This window comes from Protobothrops mucrosquamatus, unplaced genomic scaffold (genome assembly GCF_001527695.2).
Source record: "Protobothrops mucrosquamatus isolate PMUCROS unplaced genomic scaffold, P.Mucros_1.0 scaffold3528, whole genome shotgun sequence".
Lineage (NCBI taxonomy): Eukaryota > Metazoa > Chordata > Lepidosauria > Squamata > Viperidae > Protobothrops > Protobothrops mucrosquamatus.
Genome location: NW_015389497.1, coordinates 12349 through 33979, shown reverse-complemented (window position 1 = coordinate 33979; position 21631 = coordinate 12349). Strand labels below are relative to the sequence as shown.

Below are 21631 nucleotides of genomic sequence, written 5' to 3'. Positions count from 1 at the left end.
GATGAAAAAAAAGTTGAGTCTGCTTTAAGAAACCCATTCATCAAAGTTAATACAACTCTTAAAGCAGCTACCACTTCCCTCCCCCCAATAATAGGATTCAGTAGTAGGATTCAGCCGGTTCGCACCACTTCGGCAGAACCGGTAGCTAATTTTTTGTTGCCCAGGCCCAAAATGGACTTCTGGAAGTGGCATCCATGCAGAGAACCGGTTGTTCATATATTTGAATCCCGCCACTGCCCCAGGGTTGCATGAAGGTTTGAGAACTTTAGCTTAATCTCTGGGAATGAGTAGCCCAAATAGGTTTCCTTGTGCTCATGTGAGGTCTGAAGGGCTTTTTCTAGGGATATTCAAAGGGTTCATAAGCCTACTGATTTCCCCTTGATGAGGCTGGATTTATCTCCCAACTCTTTCCCTGTATGGTGCAGAGGACTTGGGTGGAGTAACGTGTAGAACAGTGTTTCTCAACCTTGACCATTTTAAGGCATGTGGACTTCAACTCCCAGAATTCCACAGCCAGCAATGCTGGCTGTGGAATTCTGGGAGTTGAAGTCCACATGCCTTAAAATGGTCAAGGTTGAGAAACACTGGTGTAGAAAGTTAGAGTCCCCATCTTGGGTCCCCATCAAGGATCTGCAGCTTTCTTTTTTTTCAAAGCTAATACTCTACTCCAGCTGCCTTGCTGAGGATCACATGCCAACAGTGAGTAAATCTGTAAGACTTGCCCACTAGCGGAAGAATTACAGGCGCTTTAAAGAGCGAAATGGCTTCCTTTAAGTAACGGCACCTCTTTTGATCTGACCCTAGTTTCTTGAAATTCCCCAAAGGGTGTGGGTAATCCTTCAAATCATGCTTTCTCCATTTTTGATACGTTGAGAACTTTGACCACACAGTCCATCAATTAAACAAAAGAAGATGGTGTGTTACACACATCAACCTGGAAAGCAGAGGTATCAGCATCTCCTACTGAGATCTACATGCAGTAAGAAAGAATGTCCAATTTCCTCCACTCTTAACTCATCTGCAACTCATCAAAACATTGTGCATGGAAGAGCCAGCATCTAACCAACTTTGAAGACTTGTGGACTTCAACTCCCAGAATTCCCTATGAGAATGAGTTAAGAGTGGAGGGAGTTACTTAAGGAACCCATTTCACTCTCTAAACCACCTGTAATTCTTCCCCTTGGGATACTACCATATCTTGCTTATTATCGTAAAGTCTACAGTTTCTAGCATCTTGTGCTAGAGCAGGGGTCTTCAAACTTGGCCCTTTTATGACTTATGGATGTCAACTCCCAGAATTCCTCAGCCAGGCACATGTGCCTGGCTGAGGAATTCTGGGAGCTGAAGTCCACAAGTCATTGAAGGGCCAAGTTTGAAGACCCCTGACATAACGATTGGTTTTTAGCCAACCGGAGTAACTTTGATGGGATAGATGGCCTTATAAATCAAATATATAATTCCTCATCAATTCCTCATGCTTCCGAGGGATGCTGGGAACTTGAATTTATCAACATCTGGAGTTTAGGAAAATCTGGAGATTGTATGATAGCTCAATTCATTGGCATTAGATCAGGGGTCTTCAAACTTGGCCCTTTTATGACTTCTGGGAGTTGAACTCCACAAGTCATAAAAGGGCCAAGTTTGAAGACCCCTGCATTAGATCCATCTTTCTCAACTGCAGGATTTCCAAAGATGTTGGACTTCATTGGGCAAAAATTTGCAGCTATAATTACTGGAGATGGCAATGAATCAGAGAAATGGTTAATTGAGAAGGCTGGGGTTGTTGTTGGTTTTTTTTAATCACCGCAGACATTTTTCAGAGCTCGAATTGCACACAGTGAGATGGCAAGAATTTGTATTCTTCCAAAATGAAAATGTCTATCTCCTCTTTGAAGACTTTTGTTTTATCCTATAATGCACCACGTTGGCAACTTAAAACCGAGTTGAAAAAAGTTGAAAAGAAAGGGAACTAATGAGAGATGTGCAATGTCAAAGACAATTGAAGCTGACTAACCAATTCTCAAATATTTCTTTAACAAGTATTCACCTCCAGCCAAGGGGACACCTTTGCTTTACAGAAGTGGCATTAATTTTCTCCGTTACAGCCCCAATCTTCCCTTAACGACAAAGTGACTGGATCATCCACTTTTTTTTTTGTACTCCTACTGCTGTTTTGTTGTGCTGTGCAACATTTTGCTACATAGACTATTTTATAGGCGAAAGCTAGAAATATTTATTATTCCTAATTAAAGCAATAGTGCATTCGGAGAAAATTAAAGAGACATTAGAAATTGTGTAAATGCTTAGATTCACTTTTGGTGGATTTTTTTGTACTTTATTTATAACTAATAAAATGAATTGCATTGCTAACGACTTCTTTGGGGTCCTTAATAATACTGTGAACCAACGAACGGCTGGATTGGCTGAGAAGAGATACTGAAAGCAAGAGCACTTAGACTTATATACCACTTCATAGCACTTTACAGCCCTCTCTAAGCGGTTTACAGAATCAGCATATTGCCCCCCACAATCTGGGGTCCTCATTTTACCGACCTCGGAAGGACGGAAGGCTGAGTCAACCTTGAACCGGTCAGAATTAAACTCCAGGCTGTGGGCAGAGTTTGCCTGCAATAACTGCATTCTAACCACTATGCCTTCAGAGGGGGAGGGAGGGAGGGAGGGAGGGAAGGAATAGAAATACCAATAACAATAGCACGTAGACTTATATACAGCTTCATAGCGCTTTACAGCCCTCTCTAAGCGGTTTACAAAGTCAGCATATTTGCCCCCCACAATCTGGCTCCTCATTTTACCGACCTCGGAAGGATGGAAGGCTGAGTCAACCTTGAACCAGTCAGGATTGAACTCCTGGCTGTGGGCAGAGTTAGCCTGCAATACTGCATTCTAACCACTGTGCCACCACGGGTCTTTAATCCACAAGGGCAACTCGGAAATAAACCTCTGTTTGGTTATCAATGAGAGACACTCGCAGATACAGAACTTTTAATATACACATTAGAAAACTGCAACATGACTTTTTGACATAATCGCCATTCAAATTGAGGCCTTTGTCGTAATGTCTTACTAGGTTTGAAATGCCTTAGTAGTAGTCACTCTGTGCCAAATCTGGGCTGTGGAGGGTGGGGGTGGTGATCCAAAACATCCCAATGGAACCGCTTCAAAAGTTCTTGGGTGCGTCTAGTGGTAAAACACTGATGCCTTGATCATTGGAAAGGCATTGGATTACAAAAACCATATATAAAGATAAGAACTATATAAGATTTGGTTGTTTGGACTTTAAAATTGGCTGGTTTGATAAGGCTAAACACAAAGACTATGATATTGGTGAAAGACTACTTGGAGGAAGGAGACAGAATGGATGTTGCATACCTATCTAAAAGTGACAGGAAACCACACCTAATATTCCCTTGTGAAAGAGCTAGCCTGAAACATCAGAGATCCGCAGGAACAATACTCCAAGATGAGACAAATACTTTCCAAGAGGAAATGTGTGCAATGCTACAACAGATTCAGACGACAATGGCTTCAAACCACAATGAGATTAAAAACCACTTTGATGACATAAATGAGCAGATCTTCAACCTAAACTTACTGTTGAAGGAAAAATCTTCATCGGGGTCCAGTCCAAGCCGGGAATAAACAACATGGCGACTGCTTTAGAAAGAGGGTTGCAGTTTATTGAAGAGGAGAGCCAGACAGAAGGATGGCTCTGGAAGAAAAGACAGAGCACATGTAGTAGGGAGTGGGTTTTTATACCCTCTTGGGCTTTTGTTTGGAGTTGTTTCCTGTTCCTGTTTGAGGCTTTGAATTTCTTGTGTCATGTACTTTGACCTGAGTCTGAGTGTGCCCCTTTGGCATCTGTGGGGTAATCCTATTATGTACTTTCTTAGAGTTTGGGTGGAGTATGTAGATTTTAGGTGTCTTTGTTTTCCTAAGCTTCTAACTGGAGGGCTCCAACCTTCCTGAATGGATTATTTACATCTGCATTTTTACAGAGCTGGTTTCTGCTTGGGGGAGGGAGACTTGGGGCTGTTAAGAAAACTGGGCATGCCTTTCTGCCTCTTTAAGATCCTTTGAGGAAATATATTTTTCTGCCCTTTTAATATTTCCTTCTCTGGGTGGTGGTGGGGGGCTGACTTCCCACATTACAATAAAAAAAACTCTCAGAAAACGACGATAAAGAATGAACAAACCAACCAGATAACAAAACACAAAGGGGACTTAAATAGGGAAGCTACAAATGAAGAGAACTACATCTTAATACAAACAGGAAAAAAATCTACAAACTTTTGCCCCAACAATGAAAAGGGGAAAGATATCTTATCTGTCAGGACTTCAAAACAAACTAGAGGATGAGAAAAAAAAGATTGAATAAAATTGATTATAGAGCTGCCAGGAGAATCGTTAGAGTTTGGGAGACAAAAAGCGTACATTATATACGCTCCCAACAATATTTACCAAAATACAGGAATCGCCTGGCAAGCGGAATACACTGACACGGAAAGCTACTCGGCAAAAGAAGAAGACTAGAGTTAGATTTAAGAGACCTGATTCGAATTACCAGAGGTAGTACACAAACACTTGTTTGAATATGGTTAAAAGAATAGATAATTTTGGATACAAAGCAGCTATAGTAGGAGGGATAAGAGATATAAGTAATATAGTATTTTTTTATAATATATGAAATGTAAAAATATTGGGATGATGTATGTGAATGAAAAGTTAGGACATTTAAAGCTACGGTAATTAAATTTGAGAGAAGTGTGACTGATAAGAATAGTTTGAATACTGAGGGGAAATTAAATTGAGCCCAATATTTATGTTGTTATGTTCTTAAGTGGGTTTCCCTCCATTGTATGACTTTTCTTGCCAGAGTTGTGAAGTTAATCCTTCAGGTGTCAACCCAAAGGTGCTTTTTCAAGAGGCAACTGGACTTCCTTTGTTTTTTTTCCCCTGAAGACATTTCGCTTCTCACCCAAGAAGCTTCTTTGGTTCAGAGCCACAATGTAAAAAAGATGTTGAGACTCTAGAAAGAGTGCAGAGAAGAGCAAGAAAGATGATCAGGGGACTGGAGGCTAAAACATATAAGGAATGGTTGCTGGAATTGGGGATGTCCAGTTTAATGAAGAGAAGGACGAGGGGGGACATGATAGCAGTATTCCAATATCTCAGGGGCTGCCCCAAAGAAGAGGGAGTCAAGCTATTCTCCAAGGTGCCTGAAGGCAGGACAAGAAGCAATGGATGGAAACTAATCAAGGAGAGAAGCAACCTGGAACTAAGGAGAAACTTCCTGACAGTTAGAACAATTAGCCAGTGGAACAACCTGCCTCCAGAATTGGTGAATGCTCCAACACTGGAAGTTTTCAAGAAGAGACTGGACAGCCATTTGTCCGAAATGGTATAGGGTTAGTCCAACCCCCTGCTCAGGCAGGAAAACCTATACCATTTCAGACTAATTGCTGACTAGAACAGAACAGAACAGAACAGAACAGAACAGAATAGAATAGAATAGAATAGAATAGAATAGAATAGAATAGAATAGAATAGAATAGAATTATTGATGGAAGAGAAGGCTTAAGTCTTCAGAATAGAACGGAACAGAGCAGAACAGAACAGAATAGAGGTATAGATGGAAGAGAAGGTTTAAGGCTTAAAAATAGAATAGAATAGAAAATAGAATAGAATAGAGTAGAAGCTGGAAGGGACCTTGAAGGTCATCTAGTCCAACCCCCTGCTCAGGCAGGAAACCTTATACCATTTCGGACAAATGGCTGTCCAGTCTCTTCTTAAAAACTTCCAGTGTTGGAGCATTCACCGCTTCTGGAGGCAGGTTGTTCCACTGGTTAATTGTTCTAACTGTCAGGAAATTTCTCCTTAGTTCCAGGTTGCTTCTCTCCTTGATTAGTTTCCACCCGCTGCTTCTTGCTCTGCCTTCGTGCGCTTTGGGGAATAGCTTGACTCCCTCTTCTTTGGGGCAGCCCCTGAGATATTGGAAGACGGCTATCATGTCCCCCCTCACCCTTCTCTGCATTAAACTAGATATACCCAATTCCAGCAGCCTTTCCTTCTATGTTTTGGCCTCCAGTCCCCTGATCATCTTTGTTGCTCTTCTCTGCACTCTTTCTAGAGTCTCAACATCTTTTTTACATCGTGGTTTTCTCTCTTATCTGATTGTTTCCTAGCCAGCATCTCCTCAGATGAAAACAATCAACCAGTGGAATGACTTTCCTCCAGAAGTCGTGAATGCTCCAACACTGGAGGCTTTTGAGAAGAGATTGTCTGAGATGCTGTAGGGTCTCCTGCTTGAGCAGGGCAGGGGGACTAGAAGACCTCCAAGGTCCCTTCGATTCTGATTGAAATCAGCCTTGGCAAGGGACTCGTCCCTGTGGCAAACATTTAGGGTGAGTGTAAAATCTTGCCAGCGAATTCCAGAGGGACCATCTTCCCTTCACGTTGCCACAGAATCTGCCTTTGACTCAAAGAATTCCGCAAACGACCGGTCTCTCGGCAGCCAATGGCGCCCCGCCAGAGCATTTGAGTCTGTGCTCTTGCCAATAATGGGCTCGTTTAAAAGGAATATATGTAAATCCTTCCTGGGAAAAATTGCGAGAGAACTTTATGACCTCTTGGCACTTGTAGCAACGGGAATGAGTCCGAGGGAGGGCTGGGAAGGCAGTTTTTTTTTTTTTAATGCTTCAGGAATTGTAAATCTGCAAACGTGCCTTTGTAGCATCTGGCTAAACCTCCTGGTTGTCCCAAAGGTGCTTTTTTTTTTTTTTCTCCAGGAGGCAACTGGACTTTTTTCTTTGGAGACGTTTCACCTCTCAGCCAAGAAGATTCCTCAGCATCTGGATGTCCCCGACTCTGTCCATTGGGTGGCTGTAAGGATCGTGAGATTTTCTGGGCCTGCAAGCAACTCTAAAATATTCTGCAGGGCAAGATGTTGCCCCAAAGAAGAGGGAGTCAAGCTATTCTCCAAAGCTCCTGAAGGCAGGATGAGAAGCAATGGATGGAAACTCATCAAGGAGAGAAGCAACCTGGAACTAAGGAGAAACTTCCTGACAGTTAGAACAATTAACCAGTGGAACTACCTGCCTCCAGAAGCGGTGAATGCTCCAACACTGGAAGTTTTTAAGAAGAGACTGGACAGCCATTTGTCTGAAATGGTATAGGGTTTCCTGCCTGAGCAGGGGGTTGGACTAGATGACCTCCAAGGTCCCTTCCAACTTTATTACTACTATTATTATTATCATCATCATCATCATCATCATCATCATTATTAATAATAATAATTATTATTATTATTATAGAACAATTAACAAGTGAAACAACCTGCCTCCAGAAGCAGTGAATGCTCCAACACTGGAAGTTTTTAAGAAGAGACTGGACAGCCATTTGTCTGAAATGGTATAGGGTTTCCTGCCTGAGCAGGGGGTTCGACTAGATGATCTCCATGGTTTGGAGAATAGCTTGACTCCCTCTTTTTTGGGGCAGCCCCTGAGATATTGGAACACTGCTATCCTGTCCCCCCTCGTCCTTCTCTTCATTTGAGATAGATTGAGACAGATTCACATCAAACCCCGAGTTGTTTTGTTCTGAAATGGGCCCAAATTTTTCTTCTATGTGCTGGAAATGTAAATGGACAATAGGGACATATTACCATATGTGGTGGGAGTGCTCAAAAGCCCGTGACTTTTGGAATAAGATAAAAAAAAATGGCTGGAAGAAATATTAATGATAGAGGTAGAGGTAAAACCAGAACTCCTCTTATTAGGCATAACTACGCAGAAATACGATAAAGGGGTATTTTACCTGATGCTACACATTCTCACGGCTGCTAGACTGGCGTATGCACAAAACTGGAGGAGTAAAGAAATTCCAACAGAAGAAGAGATGTTACATAAAATTTTATCGTGTGCTGATATGGATAGGCTCACAATGGAAATGAAGGACAAGACAGAGTCAGATTACTTTGAAATCTGGGACAAATTTTACTACTGGTGTGAATCAAGGAGGACTGTTCGGGTTTTAAGCTAGTGTTAAGGTAGAAATATATAATATAATTGTATGTTAGTATATAGAGAAATAAATTAGATACTGTATTGTATAGAAAAATATGTATATAGAGAGATTAAGAATTACATGTATGAAGAGGAACAAATTGTTAGAAATATTTATATTGGAATGTTACGTTATGTCCATCTTTGTTTTAACTGTATTATAAATAAAAAACTTTTTTTTAAAAAAAAAAGAAACTAACCAAGGAGAGAAGCAACCTGGAAATAAGGAGAAATTTCCTGACAGTGGGAACAATTAACCAGTGGAACCACCTGCCTCCAGAAGTGGTGAATGCTCCAACACTGGAAGTTTTTAAGAAGAAACTGGACAGCCATTTGTCTGAAATGGTATAGGGTGTCCTGCCTGAGCAAGGGGCTGGACTAGATGATCTCCAAGGTTTGGAGAACAGCTTGACTCCCTCTTCTTTGGGGCAGCCCCTGAGATACTGGAAGACTGCTATCCTGTCCCCCCTCGTCCTTCTCTTCATTTGAGATAGATTGAGACAGATTCACATCAAACCCAGAGTTTGTTTTGTTCTGAAATTTAATTTGTTGAAGTAAAGCTTTCCAGCATGGAACTTCCCCTGCCAGATGGAGGGAAAAGCCTTTCGGAAAATTACACCTTGCGAAGAGGCCGCTAACTCCTTGGAAACAGTTCCCTCCATGTTAACCGGTCCCCTTTATTCTTATCCAACCACTTCCCGCAAGGGAAGTTAGTGGTGATGCCCGTAGCTGAATTCGTGATCTCGACCCGCTCCACCAGCCAGCCGGGGGACAGCCCGGCACTGTCGTGCTCAATCCGAACTTTCTTCAGCTCTCCGAGTTCCAGGATTTCCAGGTAAAAGCGGTCGGTGCTACCCCGCTCAAAGAGGTTGCGGAATTTCTGCTTCAAACGCCGCCGGCCCGAATCGCCGTTCGCGCCGAATATGGTGACGTGGACCTTGGCGTCTGTGCCGGACCCTTTCTGGGAACCTGTCACCACAATCACTTCGTACCGGACGGGCACCAAGCTCCGAGCTTTGCTGGCGAAGCTTTCGATCACCTTGGCACATTCGAACACCTTGTGGTCTCCCCTCTTCGCTCGGAGGGGGATTTTTGCATTGCAGCGGAAAAAATACCTGCCGGGAGAAGAAAAGAGAATGTGAAAGGATTAAACTGAAATAAATTTAAAAAAATATTTGCTGCAGAGGGCTTGTTTGTTTTCTTTGGCGAGGAAGAACTGAGTTTCTCTAACGAGCATCGTGCCAGCTTTGCTAAATCCTTTCTGGCTGAACGCTTGTTACCCTTTTCTTTAAATTCCTTCTGGTGGCAAAACTCTGCATCAATTTTAGGCCCAGAAAAGCCTAAAGATCTTTCCCCCACAACTCCTCTCCTTAATGACTGTCTATGGAGGTTCTCCATCGTCCAGGTCAGGGCTTTTCAACCTTTTCACCCATCGTACCCCTTTTAGGAGATGGCAACATCTGAGGACCACCAGTCGCCTAGCAAGGGGTCAAAAACTTGATGACCCAAAAAAAGAGGAAAAAAGTGATAAAGTACAGGTAGTCCTCGACTTACAACAGTTTGCTTAGTGATTGTTTGAAGTTACAATGGCACTGAAAAAAGTGCCCCCCAAGCCACAGCCGAGCAAGACATCTGCCTGCCCCCCAGCGGCGCTCTTCCTCCTGTCCGAGGTTTTCATTGTTGTGAGCATTTCTGTTGAGGATTGGCAGCTGGGGTGGGGTGGGGGGGTGTTTGGTTTTTATTCCCCCCATCTGCTGGGTGGTTGCAGCAGGTTTTGGTCACTTCACATGACCCTGGGACACTGTGACCGTCATAAATATGAATCAGTTGCCAAGCATCTGAATATAAATCACAAGACCCTGGAGATGCTGAAACATTCCAGCTGATCGGCACTTCTTCTGTGCTCAGCAGAAGCACCAGGATCAGCGACAAGTTCCAGCTGGAGCCTGGCGCTGATGCTGGCGCTTCCACTGAGCCCTGACAGCCCCAAAGAAGCGCCGATCAGCTGGAAAGCGGCACTGATCCTGGCGCTTCCGCTGAGCCCTGACAGCCCTGCAGCTCCAGCCGTCTCTCGCTCAGGCTTGTGCGGTGCTGCCACCGGTTCAGCTCATTCCCCTCCCCCGCTACCACTTTTCTAGGATGGTCGCATACCACCTGCCAGGGGCCAATGTTCCACAGGTGGTACCCGTACCACTGGTTGAAAAGCCCTGGTCCAGGTTACAGTTATCCCAAAGATGCAACTAGACTTTCTTGTTTTTTCCTTTGAAGTCGTTTCACTTCTCATCCAAGAAGCTTCTTCAGCTTCCCCACCGGTTGACCCTGAGGACACAAACAAACCAGTGGTGGGATTCAGCCAGTTTGCACCGGTTCGGCTGAACCGGTAGCTAATTTTTTTCTTGCCCAGGCCCAGAACGGACTTCCAGAAGCGGCATCCACAGAGAGAACTGGTTGTTCACATATCTGAATCCCACCACTGAGACAAAGGCTCCAAGATCACCGCAGATGGGGACTGCAGACAAGAAATTAGAAGACGTTTGCTCCTGGGGAGGAAAGCTATGGCAAATCTAGACAGCATACTAAAAAGCAGAGACGTCACCCTGCCAACAAAAGTGTGTATAGTCAAGGCCATGGTTTCCCCAGTTGCCATGTATGGCTGTGAAAGTTGGACCATAAGAAAGGCTGAGCACCAAAGAATGGAGGCCTTTGAACTCTGGTGCTGGAGAAGACTCCTGCGAGTCCCCTGGACTGCAAGGCGATCAAACCGGTCAGTCCTAGAGGAGATCAACCCCGACTGCTCTTTAGAAGGCCAGATCCTGAAGTGGAGACTCAAGTACTTTGGCCACCTCATGAGAAGGAAGGACTCCCTGGAGAAGAGCCTGATGCTGGGAAAGATGGAGGGCAAGAGAAGGGGACGACAGAGAAGGAGGTGGCTGGATGGAGTCACTGAAGCAGCAGGCGTGAGCGTCAATGGAGTCCAGAAGATGGTGGACAAGAAGGCCTGGAGGAACGTTGTCCATGGGGTCACGATGGATCGGACAGAACTTCACAACTAACAACAACTAGACAAACCTCCAAGTGGCCTCAACGTCTCTCCAAAAAGGATGCAAAGGACCAGCTGTCTGCAAGGAGTATAAATCCTTCCACTCCCCACCATCCAGTCAGAGCTGAAGAAGCTCCTAGGATGAGAAGCGAAACACCTTCAAAGAAAAAAAAAGGAAGTCCAGTCGCCTGGTGAATAAAATCACCTTTGGGACTCCTTCCCCCCCTTTTCCTCCCATCCCAATCTTTTTTAATCGTTCTACAAAAGCTAGCAGGCGATGTTTGCTGGAAAAGCGACATACTATTTTATCATGCGCCACTTAGGATTAATTAGGGTTTGGGGTCGGTCACAAGAAATTGCTTTGATGGACAGTTTCGCCCCGACTTTATGGCTGAACTGGACACACGCGTGCTGTGATTCCTCGACAGCCAGTGGACGTGGCAGCTAAGTCTGGGGAATCAGAGGAGGAAGAGGAGGAGGGGCCTGGAGGGACATCAGAGTCAGAGGAAGGCTCTGAGTCGGACGAGGAGCCTGGCCCCTCTACTCGCGCTCAGGCTGAGACACAGCTGTGCTGGGAGTCTGAGTTGGACAGTGATGAAGAACAGCTGGGACAAATCCTGGATGCACGAAAGTGCAGGCAAGAGAAGCGAGTAGGACAGAGGAATGCAATGGGGAGGCTCCAAAGGCAAAGGAGAAGGCATTAGGAAGCCACGCCTTGGCTGCATAATAAAAGGGAAGGTGTGGGAGGTGTTGGTTGCCGAAGGCCACCATTCATGGTCAGGATTGAGTTTCTGTGAACTGTGTTTGTTTGCCTTGGACATTGACTCAGGTCTGTAAATAATAAGAGGGGATTGGTTTTTTCCTGCGGTTCCAGCCTGCTTGTTGGAAGAGGCGTTTCTCCTTAACAAGGACTCACGTAGGCTGGGACAGAACAACACTTTTATCCCCAAATCCGTGTGAGTTTCCTGCTGCTTTGCTTCTCTGGACTTTTTGTACACGGCAAATTGCACAGTGGAGTAATCCTTTCCCCGCTTGAACCCAGCCCCAGGTCAACGTCTGAAGGGAGTCGCTTTACCGCAGCGCCTTCACTACATTGCCTTCATCTCCTCTCCAAATCAACTCTGAGGCACCTCACCACCACAGCTGAGCCCAGAATTTCCCGTTGCTAAGTGAGACAGTTGTTAAGTGAGTTTTGCTCCATTTTACGACCTTCCTCGCCACGGTTGCTAAATGAATCACTGCAGCTGTTAATTTAGTAACAGGGTTATTAAGGGCTTGGCTTGTCCGAAGGTTGCAAAAGGGGATCGTGTGACAACCCCCCCCCCCGGGACAGTGCAACCGTCATGAAGACGAGTCAGTTGCCAAGCCTCTGGATTTTGATCACGTGACCACGGGGGATGCTGCAACGGCTGTAAGGGTGAAAAACGGTCCTAAGTCCCTTTTTTCAGTGCCGTTGTGACTTTGAATGATCGCTAAGTGAATTGTTGGAAGCCGAGGACTGTCCGTACAGCAGTCAGGACCACAAACCTTTGAGCGCCACAAACCAAGATGCCCGTGGCTGATTGTCTATGACAGGGGTGGGGAACTTTAGCTCTTTTATGACTGGTGGACTTCAACTCCCAGAATTCCTGAGCCAGCCATGCTGAGGGGAAAGGGAGAGGTTTCCAAGCTGAGCCATGCTGGCTCAGGAATTCTGGGAGTTGAAGTCCACCAGTCATAAAGGGGGCCATGGTTCCCCCATGCTGGCTCAGGAATTCTGGGAGTTGAAGTCCAGAAGTCATCAAGGAAGCCATGGTTCCCCCATGCTGGCTGAGGAATTCTGGGAGTTGAAGTCCACCAATCATCAAGAGGCCATGGTTCCCTCATGCTGGCTCAGGAATTCTGGGAGTTGAAGTCCACAAGTCATGAAGGGGCCATGATTCCCCTATGTTGGCTCAGGAATTCTGGGAATTGAAGTCCATCAGTCATAAAGGGGCCATGATTTCCCCATGTTGGCTCAGGAATTCTGGGAGTTGAAGTCCACAAGTCATGAAGGGGCCATGATTCCCCTATGTTGGCTCAGGAATTCTGGGAATTGAAGTCCATCAGTCATAAAGGGGCCATGGTTCCCCCATGCTGGCTCAGGAATTCTGGGAGTTGAAGTCCATCAGTCATAAAGGGGCCATGATTTCCCCATGTTGGCTCAGGAATTCTGGGAGTTGAAGTCCACCAGTCATAAGGGGGCCATGATTCCCCCATGTTGGCTCAGGAATTCTGGGAATTGAAGTCCATCAATCATAAAGGGGGCCATGAATTCCCCATGCTGGCTCAGGAATTCTGGGAGTTGAAGTCCACAAGTCATCAAGGGGGCCATAGTTCCCCCATGCTGGCTCAGGAATTCTGAGAGTTGAAGTCCACCGGTCATAAAAGAGCCAAGGTTCCCCACCCCTGGTCTATGACGTTCATGCGTCTTTTCATTATGAGGCACTTACTTGTTGCCAAGTTCCATCTCCGTAATGACAATTTCCTGAACATGCCAATATGTGTCTGCTTTTGCCTTCAGTCTTTTCCCATCTTTTGGACAGTGACCAACACAGATGGCGGCAATATCATCAACGTTTTTTGAAGAAAACTGGAATACATCTGATGCTCCTCTGCAGATTGCGTCGTTTCCCCCCCCCCCAACACACACATAAAGCTTTAAGTATTAATCAGCAGACCAGCAATCACTAATTGCAACGTACGTGGTTGCAATATTAATGCAACATACAATACAGCCAGTTTTGCCTAGTGGTTAAGGCACCCTGCTAGAACTCGGCCTGTGAGTTCTAGTCCTGCCTTAGGCATGAAAGCCAGCTGAGTGACTTTGGGCCAATCACCAGGAGACGGTGAGTTCTAGTCCCGCCTTAGGCATGAAAGCCAGCTGAGTGACTTTGGGCCAATCACCAGGAGACGGTGAGTTCTAGTCCCGCCTTAGGCATGAAAGCCAGCTGGGTAACTTTGGGCCAATCACCAGGAGACGGTGAATTCTAGTCCTGCCTTAGGCATGAAAGCCAGCTGGGTGACTTTGGGCCAATCACCAGGAGACGGTGAGTTCTAATCCCGCCTTAGGCATGAAAGCCAGCTGGGTGACTTTGGGCCAATCCCCAGGAGATTGTGAATTCTAGTCCTGCCTTAGGCATGAAAGTCAGCTGGGTGACTTTGGGCCAATCACCAGGAGACTGTGAGGTCCCTCATGAGGCATAAAAGCCAGCTTTGAGCCAATCACTCTCTCTCATACATACACACACACACACACACACACACACACACACACACACACACACAAATAAATAAATAAATATTTTTAAATCTTAGGAACTGTCTAGCACAAATTTATATAGCCGTATACATATCTTTAAATCATCCCTAGAATGTCCCAGGAAGGACTTACCCACATATAATATTAATTTATTTCATGTCGGATGAAAACCATATTTCCAATTTGTCTGAAGGGTTTCCTAACTTATTTCTTATTAAAAGGCATAAATATAATTGCGCCCACAAGCAGGCCAACGTTTCCTCAATGGACAGGCCACTGAGCTAATGTAGGTTCGCTGAACACCGATGAGAAACACTTTAATCAATTAATTAACACGTATCACGTTGCGCATATAAACATCCCAATTCTTTTAACGGAGAAGAAAGGAATTCATTTATTGGGAGATTAGGGAATTAAGATACATCTGTTTAGGAAAGGCATTCCCTACTGTGGCCCACAATGAATGAATCTTATAAGGAGATAAATAAAGTTATAAATGCAGTGCTTATTTTTAAAACGAGCAATAGAGCCTGTCGATCAATGCACTCATTAAGGGCAATCTTTTAATCAGCCCAAAGTTTGCTGATTATAATCATTCCATTTTTATAATGAATGAACAGTTCGGGTCATTGTAATTATGGCATTATAATAACATACCTTAAAAACCTTCTCTTTCTGGAGGAGTTCTCCAAGAGGAACTCCTTAGAACGACCTCGTTTGCCTTCAAAAATGATGGATACGTTTTCCTTGCTCTCGGCCTCCGCCTTATTGCTGGTGATGGTGAGGATCTCATAAGCTTGAAAGTTCAGAGAGAGCACAAAGTTAAGACCAAGCAACCTGGTTTAGCTTTTTTCCAAGCCATGATTCCTAGTTCAGGAGCATCTTGATGATCCAAGGCCTGGAGACCAAGACATACGAAGAACGGCTGCGGGACTTGGGTTTGGCTAGTCTAAAGAAAAGAAGAAATAGGGGGGACATGATAGCAGCGTTCCAGTATCTGAGGGGCTGCTACAAAGAAGAGGAGGGGGTCACGCTAGTCTCCAAAGCACCAGAGGGAAGGACGAGAAACAATGATTGGAAGCTGATCAAGGTGAGAAGCAACCTGGAACTAAGGAGAAACCTCCTGACAGTGAGGACAATCAACCAGTGGAACAGCTTGCCGCCAGAAATTGTGGGTGCTCCATCACTGGAGATTTTTAAGAAGAGACTGGACAGTCACCTGTCTGAGATGATATAGGTTCTCTGGCTTAAGTGGGGGGCTGGACTAGAAGACCTCCAAGGTCCCTTCCAGCTCTATTCTATTCTATTCTATTCTATTCTATTCTATTCTATTCTATTCTAGGAAGTCAGCCCCCCCCCCAGAGAAGGAAATATTAAAAGGGCAGAATATATTTCCCTAAAGGATTTTAAAAGCAGAAACCAACCCCGCCCCCAAGTCTCCCTGTCCCAAGCAGAAACCAAGTCTGCAGAATTGCAGATGTGATCATCTTGTCAGAAAGACTGGAATCAGGAAACTGGGATTAGGAAGAAAGATCCCTAGAATCAACACCAAAAATCTAAGAGTCATCAGCTCCAGCCCCAGGGAAGCAGGATATGACCCTTGGGACATAATAGGATTAACCCACCACCATCAGAATGCCAGAAAGGCAGACTGAGACTCAGATCAAAGTTCATGCCACAGGAACAACTCCAAACAAAAGGCTCCAGAGGGTATAAAAACCCACTCCCTACGTGTGCTCTCTCTCTCTTTTCTTCCACAGCCATCTTTCTGTCTGGCTCTCCTCTCCAATAAACTGCAACCTTCTTTTTAAAGCAGTCGCCATGTTTATTCCCAGCTTGGACTGAACCAGGATGAAGACTTTTCCTTCAACACTATTCTATTCTATTCTATTCTATTCTATTCTATTCTATTCTATTCTATTCTATTCTATTCTATTCTATTCTATTCCATTATTCTATTCTATTCTAATTTATTCTATTCTATTCTATTCTATTCTATTCTATTCTATTCTATTCTAGTCTAGTCTAGTCTAGTCTAGTCTAGTCTATTTTTAAGAAGAGATTGGAGGGTCATTTGTCTGAAATTGTATAGGGTCTCCTGTTTGAGCAGGGGATAACACTTAAGGCCTTCCGAGAATCGTTCCGTTATTCTGTTATTCTGCTTTGTACACAAGAGTCCCAATTTTGATCCTTGACATCCCCAGAGGTTTGGACTAGGGGACCGTTCCCCCCCAAAGTGAGAAAACCCGGGAGAACTATTCTATCAATCTGTGCTTCTAAGAGTAACCTAAGGGATCAGTAGTTACTCTCTGTTTACAACAGCTTCTTAACTTTCTTCCCCTATGATTCCCTGTTTATTTACAGAAGGGCTGCACCGGTGCAGGATTGATAGTTAAAATCCTCAGCTTCAGCAGTTTGAGTCACCTTCACCCTGCCGACAAAAGTACAGTATAGTCAAGGCCATGGTTTTCCCAGTTGCAACGTATGGCTGTGAAAGTTGGACCGTAAGAAAGGCTGAGCAACAAAGAATGGAGGCCTTTGAACTCTGGTGCTGGAGAAGACTCCTGCGAGTCCCGTGGACTGCAAGGCGATCCAACTGGTCAGTCTTGGAGGAGATCAACCCCAACTGCTCTTTAGAAGGCCAGATCCTGAAGTTGAGACTCAAGTCCTTTGGCCACCTAAGGAGAAGGAAGGACTCCCTGGAGAAGAGCCTGATGCTGGGAAAGATGGAGGGCAAGAGAAGGGGACGATGGAGAAGGTGGTGGCTGGATGGAGTCACTGACGCAGTAGGCGTGAGCTTCAATGGACTCCAGAAGATGGTAGAGGACAGGAAGGCCTGGAGGAACGTGGTCCATGGGGTCACGATGGGTCGGACACGACTTCGCAACTAACAACAACAACAACATAACATTCATCGTGGATAGGCCTAGATGGACGTCTGGACTCCATGAATGTATGAAATTTAAAGCTTTAAAACACATAGCATCGAATTAATCTATTGATCCGCTTTCACAAGATTTATTCAGTTGACTTCTCGGACTCTCTCAAAGTAAGATTAAGACAACTGTATTTTTTTTTCCCTGTAGGCTTTCATAAGATTAGATTAGCTGACCAGGCACGGAAAAATGTTCTTTTTCAGTTTTTAGCACCGACGTCCAGAAGGCAGAGCTCTTGACATTTATGACAAGGAGAGTCAGTGTCACCGTCTCATTTATCCCATTTGTACCCAGCGCGTTGGCTCAGAGAAGTGACAGGAATATGGCCTCAGAACTTTAACGTTTAAGGAGATGCTATAAGCTGAAAAAGCCATTTTTCGGTGATGTCTCATCTCATCCCTCCCAGAATAACAGAATAACAGAGATGGAAGGGACCTTGGAGGTCATCTAGTCCAACCCCCTGCTCAGACAGGAAACGGCATACCACTTCAGACAAATGGCTGTCCAATCTCTTCTTAAAAACCTCCAGGGATGGAGCACCCACAACTTCTGGTGGCAAGCTGTTCCACTGATTAATTGTCCTCACTGTTAGGAAGTTTCTCCTTAAATCCAGGTTGCTTCTCTCCTTGATGAGTTTCCATCCGTTGCTTCTTGTCCTGCCTTCTGGTGCTTTGGAAAATAAGTTGACCCCCTTCAAATACTGGAATACTACTTCAAAGACTGGTACACTGCTATCATGTCACCCCTAATCCTTCTCTTCATTAAACTGGACATACCCAATTCCAGCAACAGTTATATGTTTTAGCCTCCAGTCCCCTGATCATCTTTGTTGCTCTTCTCTGCACTCTTTCTAGAGTCCCAACATCCTTTTTACATCGTGGTGACCAAAACTGGATGCAGGATTCCAAGTGTGGCCTTACCAAGGCCTTGTAAAGTGGTATTAACACTGCAAGTGATTTTGATTCTATCTCTCTGTTGATGCAGCCCAGCACTGTGTTGGCCTTTTTGGCAGCTACAGCACACGGCTGGCTCCTATTTAAGGGATCGTCCACTAGGATTCCGAGATCCCTCTCACAGTTGCTACTATTGAGCAAGGTACCATCTATACCAGGGGTGTCAAACTTGTGGCATCATGTGATGTGTCGTGACGTATCATGACTTTTTTCCCATTGCAGGATCTGGGGTGGGCGCAGCTTCCACGTGACGCATCCGGCCCGCTGGCCAGCAGTTTGACACCCCTGATCTATAGTGTACCTGTGAGTTTGGTTTTTCTTGCTTGTTGTTCCACTTACAGGTACGTTCTTTCAGTTCCAAAATGTCATTATTTGCACAAGCCAGTTCCCGTATAATCTGCCCATCAGCTTCGCCCTTTGCAAGCCAGCAGTCACACTGGAAACGGAAAATTTTGTCCACTAGAGCGTCTTCAATGTCAATATATTCCAGATGCCAGCCAGGTGCGATTCCTGTTAGAACAGAAAAACCTTATTGCTTTGGAGGAATAGAATAAGAATAGAATAGAATATTATAGAATATTATAGAATAGAATAGAATAGAATAGAATAGAATAGAATAGAATAGAATAGAATAGAATAGAATAGAATAGAACAGATATTGGAAAATTAGAATAGAATAGAACAGAACAGAACAGAACAGAACAGAATAGAATAGAATAGAATACAGGAATGTAGAATAGAATAGAATAGAATAGAATAGAATAGAATAGAATAGAATAGAATAGAATAGAATAGAATAGAATAGAGGAATGTAGAATAGAATAGAATAGAATAGAATAGAATAGAATAGGATAGAATAGAATAGAATATTTATTTATTTATTTATTTTCATAGATTTATATGCCGCCCTTCTCCCTATAGGACTCAGGGCGGCTTACAGCATATTAAAACACTTAAAACATCATCCCCCCATAAAAACCTGTTAAAAACCAAATATTTTTTTTTTCACTGTATAATTAATTAAAATTAAATTAAGAATTGTCCCTGTTTAAAAATTCTCCCTAGGCCAGACCCGCTTGTTGAAAAAGCCATGTCTTGAGGGCGCGGCGAAAAGGTAGGAGATCCGGAATCGTCCGGATCTCGGGGGGTAGTTCGTTCCAGAGGGTGGGGGCACCCACAGAGAAGGCCCTCCCCCTNTCCCCCTGGGGGTCGCCAGCCGACACTGCTTGGCCGACGGCACCCTGAGGAGGCCCGCTCTGTGGGAGCGTACCGGTCTGTGGGAGGGAATCTGTGGCAGAAGGCGGTCTCGGAGATATCCAGGCCCAATGCCATGGAGCGCTTTAAAGGTGGTAACTAACACCTTAAAGCGCACCCGGAAAGCCACTGGTAGCCAGTGCAGCTCGCGCAGCAGCGGTGTTACATGGGAGCGAATAGAATAGAATAGAGGAATGTAGAATAGAATAGAATAGAATAGAATAGAATAGAATAGAATAGAATAGAATAGAATAGAATAGAATAGAATAGAATGGATATTGGAATATTGAACAGAACAGAACAGAAAAGAACAGAATAGAATATAGCTGGAAGGGACCTTTGAGGTCTTTTAGTCCAGCCCTCCACCCTCCAGGGATGGAGCACCCACGATTTCTGATCATAGGGTGCCCGCTTTGTTTTTAAAACCCCTTTTTGAGGGCTACCCTCGAATGTTCAGAAGTTGTCAATTAAAATTAAGCATAACCCTTGACTTTACCTTTGTTGTCGTGCCAGATCCGCACTTTGCAGAGGTCCCCGAGACTGAAGATGTCAGGAAAACGGAAGACATCCAGCTGGTTCCTTTCAAACTTGTTGGACTTATGGGACTCCTTCAAAGCCAAGGTCCCGCTGTCCCCATGCTCTCCCCAAATGATCATGGACACGTTGGCGTCTGTTCCAGCACCTGCAGGAAAGCAGTGACAGAAGCGGCTATCAGAAGAGGTCTATGGAGATTCTCAATCAATCCAGGTCCTGCTTGTCCCAAAATCCCTGATTGAGACTTTAAATCAGGACTTTTCAACCTTTTCACCCATTGTACCACTTTTAGGATATAGCAACATCCGAGTACCACCAGTCGCCTAGCAAAGTGTCAAAAACTTGACCAAAAAAAAAAAAAAAAGGAAAAAAGTGATGAAGTACAGGTAGTCCTCGACTTACAACAGTTCACTTAGTGACTGTTCAAAATTACAATGGCACTGAAAAACGTGCCCTCCCCCAAGCCACAGCCGAGCAAGACACCTGCCTGCCCGCCCGGCGGCGCTCTTCCTCCTGTCTGAGGTTTTCATTGTTGTGAGCGTTTCTGTTGAGGATTGGCAGTGGGGGTGGGGTGGGTTGGTTTTTATTCCCCCCTGTCTGCTGGGTGGTTGCAGCAGGTTTTGGTCACTTCACATGACTCTGGGACACTGTGACCGTCATAAATATGAATCAGTTGCCAAGCATCTGAATGTAAATCACAAGACCCTGGAGATGCTGCAACATTCCAGCTGATCGGCGCTTCTTCTGGGCTCAGCAGAAGTGTCAGGATCAGTGCCGCTTTCAAGCTGATCGGCGCTTCTTCTGGGCTCAGCAGAAGCACCAGGATCAGTGCTGAGCTCCAGCTGGAGCCTGGCACTGATCCTGGCGCTTCCGCTGAGCCCTGACAGCCCCAAAGAAGCGCCAATCAGCTGGAAAGCAGCACTGATCCTGGCGCTTCCGCTGAGCCCTGACAGCCCTGCAGCTCCAGCCGTCTCTCGCTCAGGCTTGTGTGGTGCTGCCACCGGTTCAGCTCATTCCCCTCCCCCACTACCACTTTTCTAGGATGGTCACGTACCACCTGCCAGGTGCCCATGTACCACGGGTGGTACCCGTACCACTGGTTGAAAAGCCCTGCTTTAAATGACTACTCTATAAATCAACTAACCACTACAGAGGAGGATATTTCACAAGTCTATGTACAAACGGTGGAGAACTTTGAAGATCAAAAAATGACTCTACGTGAAGTTCTCCCATTGCTAAAATCAACAGGAATTGACAGCCAGACGCGATCGATTGAAAGTTATGACAACTTGGATAATCAAGCTGAAATTATAATATGGAATAAAATGGATTATATTGCCAAAGATGCTTTTCTGAAAGGCAACTGGCCCTTCTTGTTTTTCTTGGAAGATGTTTCGCTTCTCATCCAAAAAGCTTCATCTGCTCTGACTGGGATGGGAATTGAAATCACTTGACCGTGAGCCAGCCGTGTGCAGCAGCAGCAGCCAAAAAAGCTAACACAATCCTGAGTTGTATAAACAAGAGGCATAGAATCAAGATCACGCGAAGTATCA

General features: G+C 44.8%; 1 protein-coding gene across 1 annotated transcript in view; it reads right to left on the bottom strand.

The window, feature by feature from the left end:
* Window positions 1-8715: 8715 nt before the first annotated feature.
* LOC107297781 (lipoxygenase homology domain-containing protein 1-like) overlaps window positions 8716-21631 on the bottom strand; it is a 14054-nt gene continuing 1138 nt past the window's right edge. Inside the window, exons 2-6 of the mRNA XM_015827143.1 lie at window positions 20041-20226; window positions 18630-18800; window positions 15059-15197; window positions 13593-13754; window positions 8716-9196 (exon numbers count right to left, since the gene is read on the bottom strand). Coding sequence (XP_015682629.1) covers window positions 8716-9196; window positions 13593-13754; window positions 15059-15197; window positions 18630-18800; window positions 20041-20226 — 1139 coding nt within the window. The remainder of the gene's footprint in view (window positions 9197-13592; window positions 13755-15058; window positions 15198-18629; window positions 18801-20040; window positions 20227-21631) is intronic.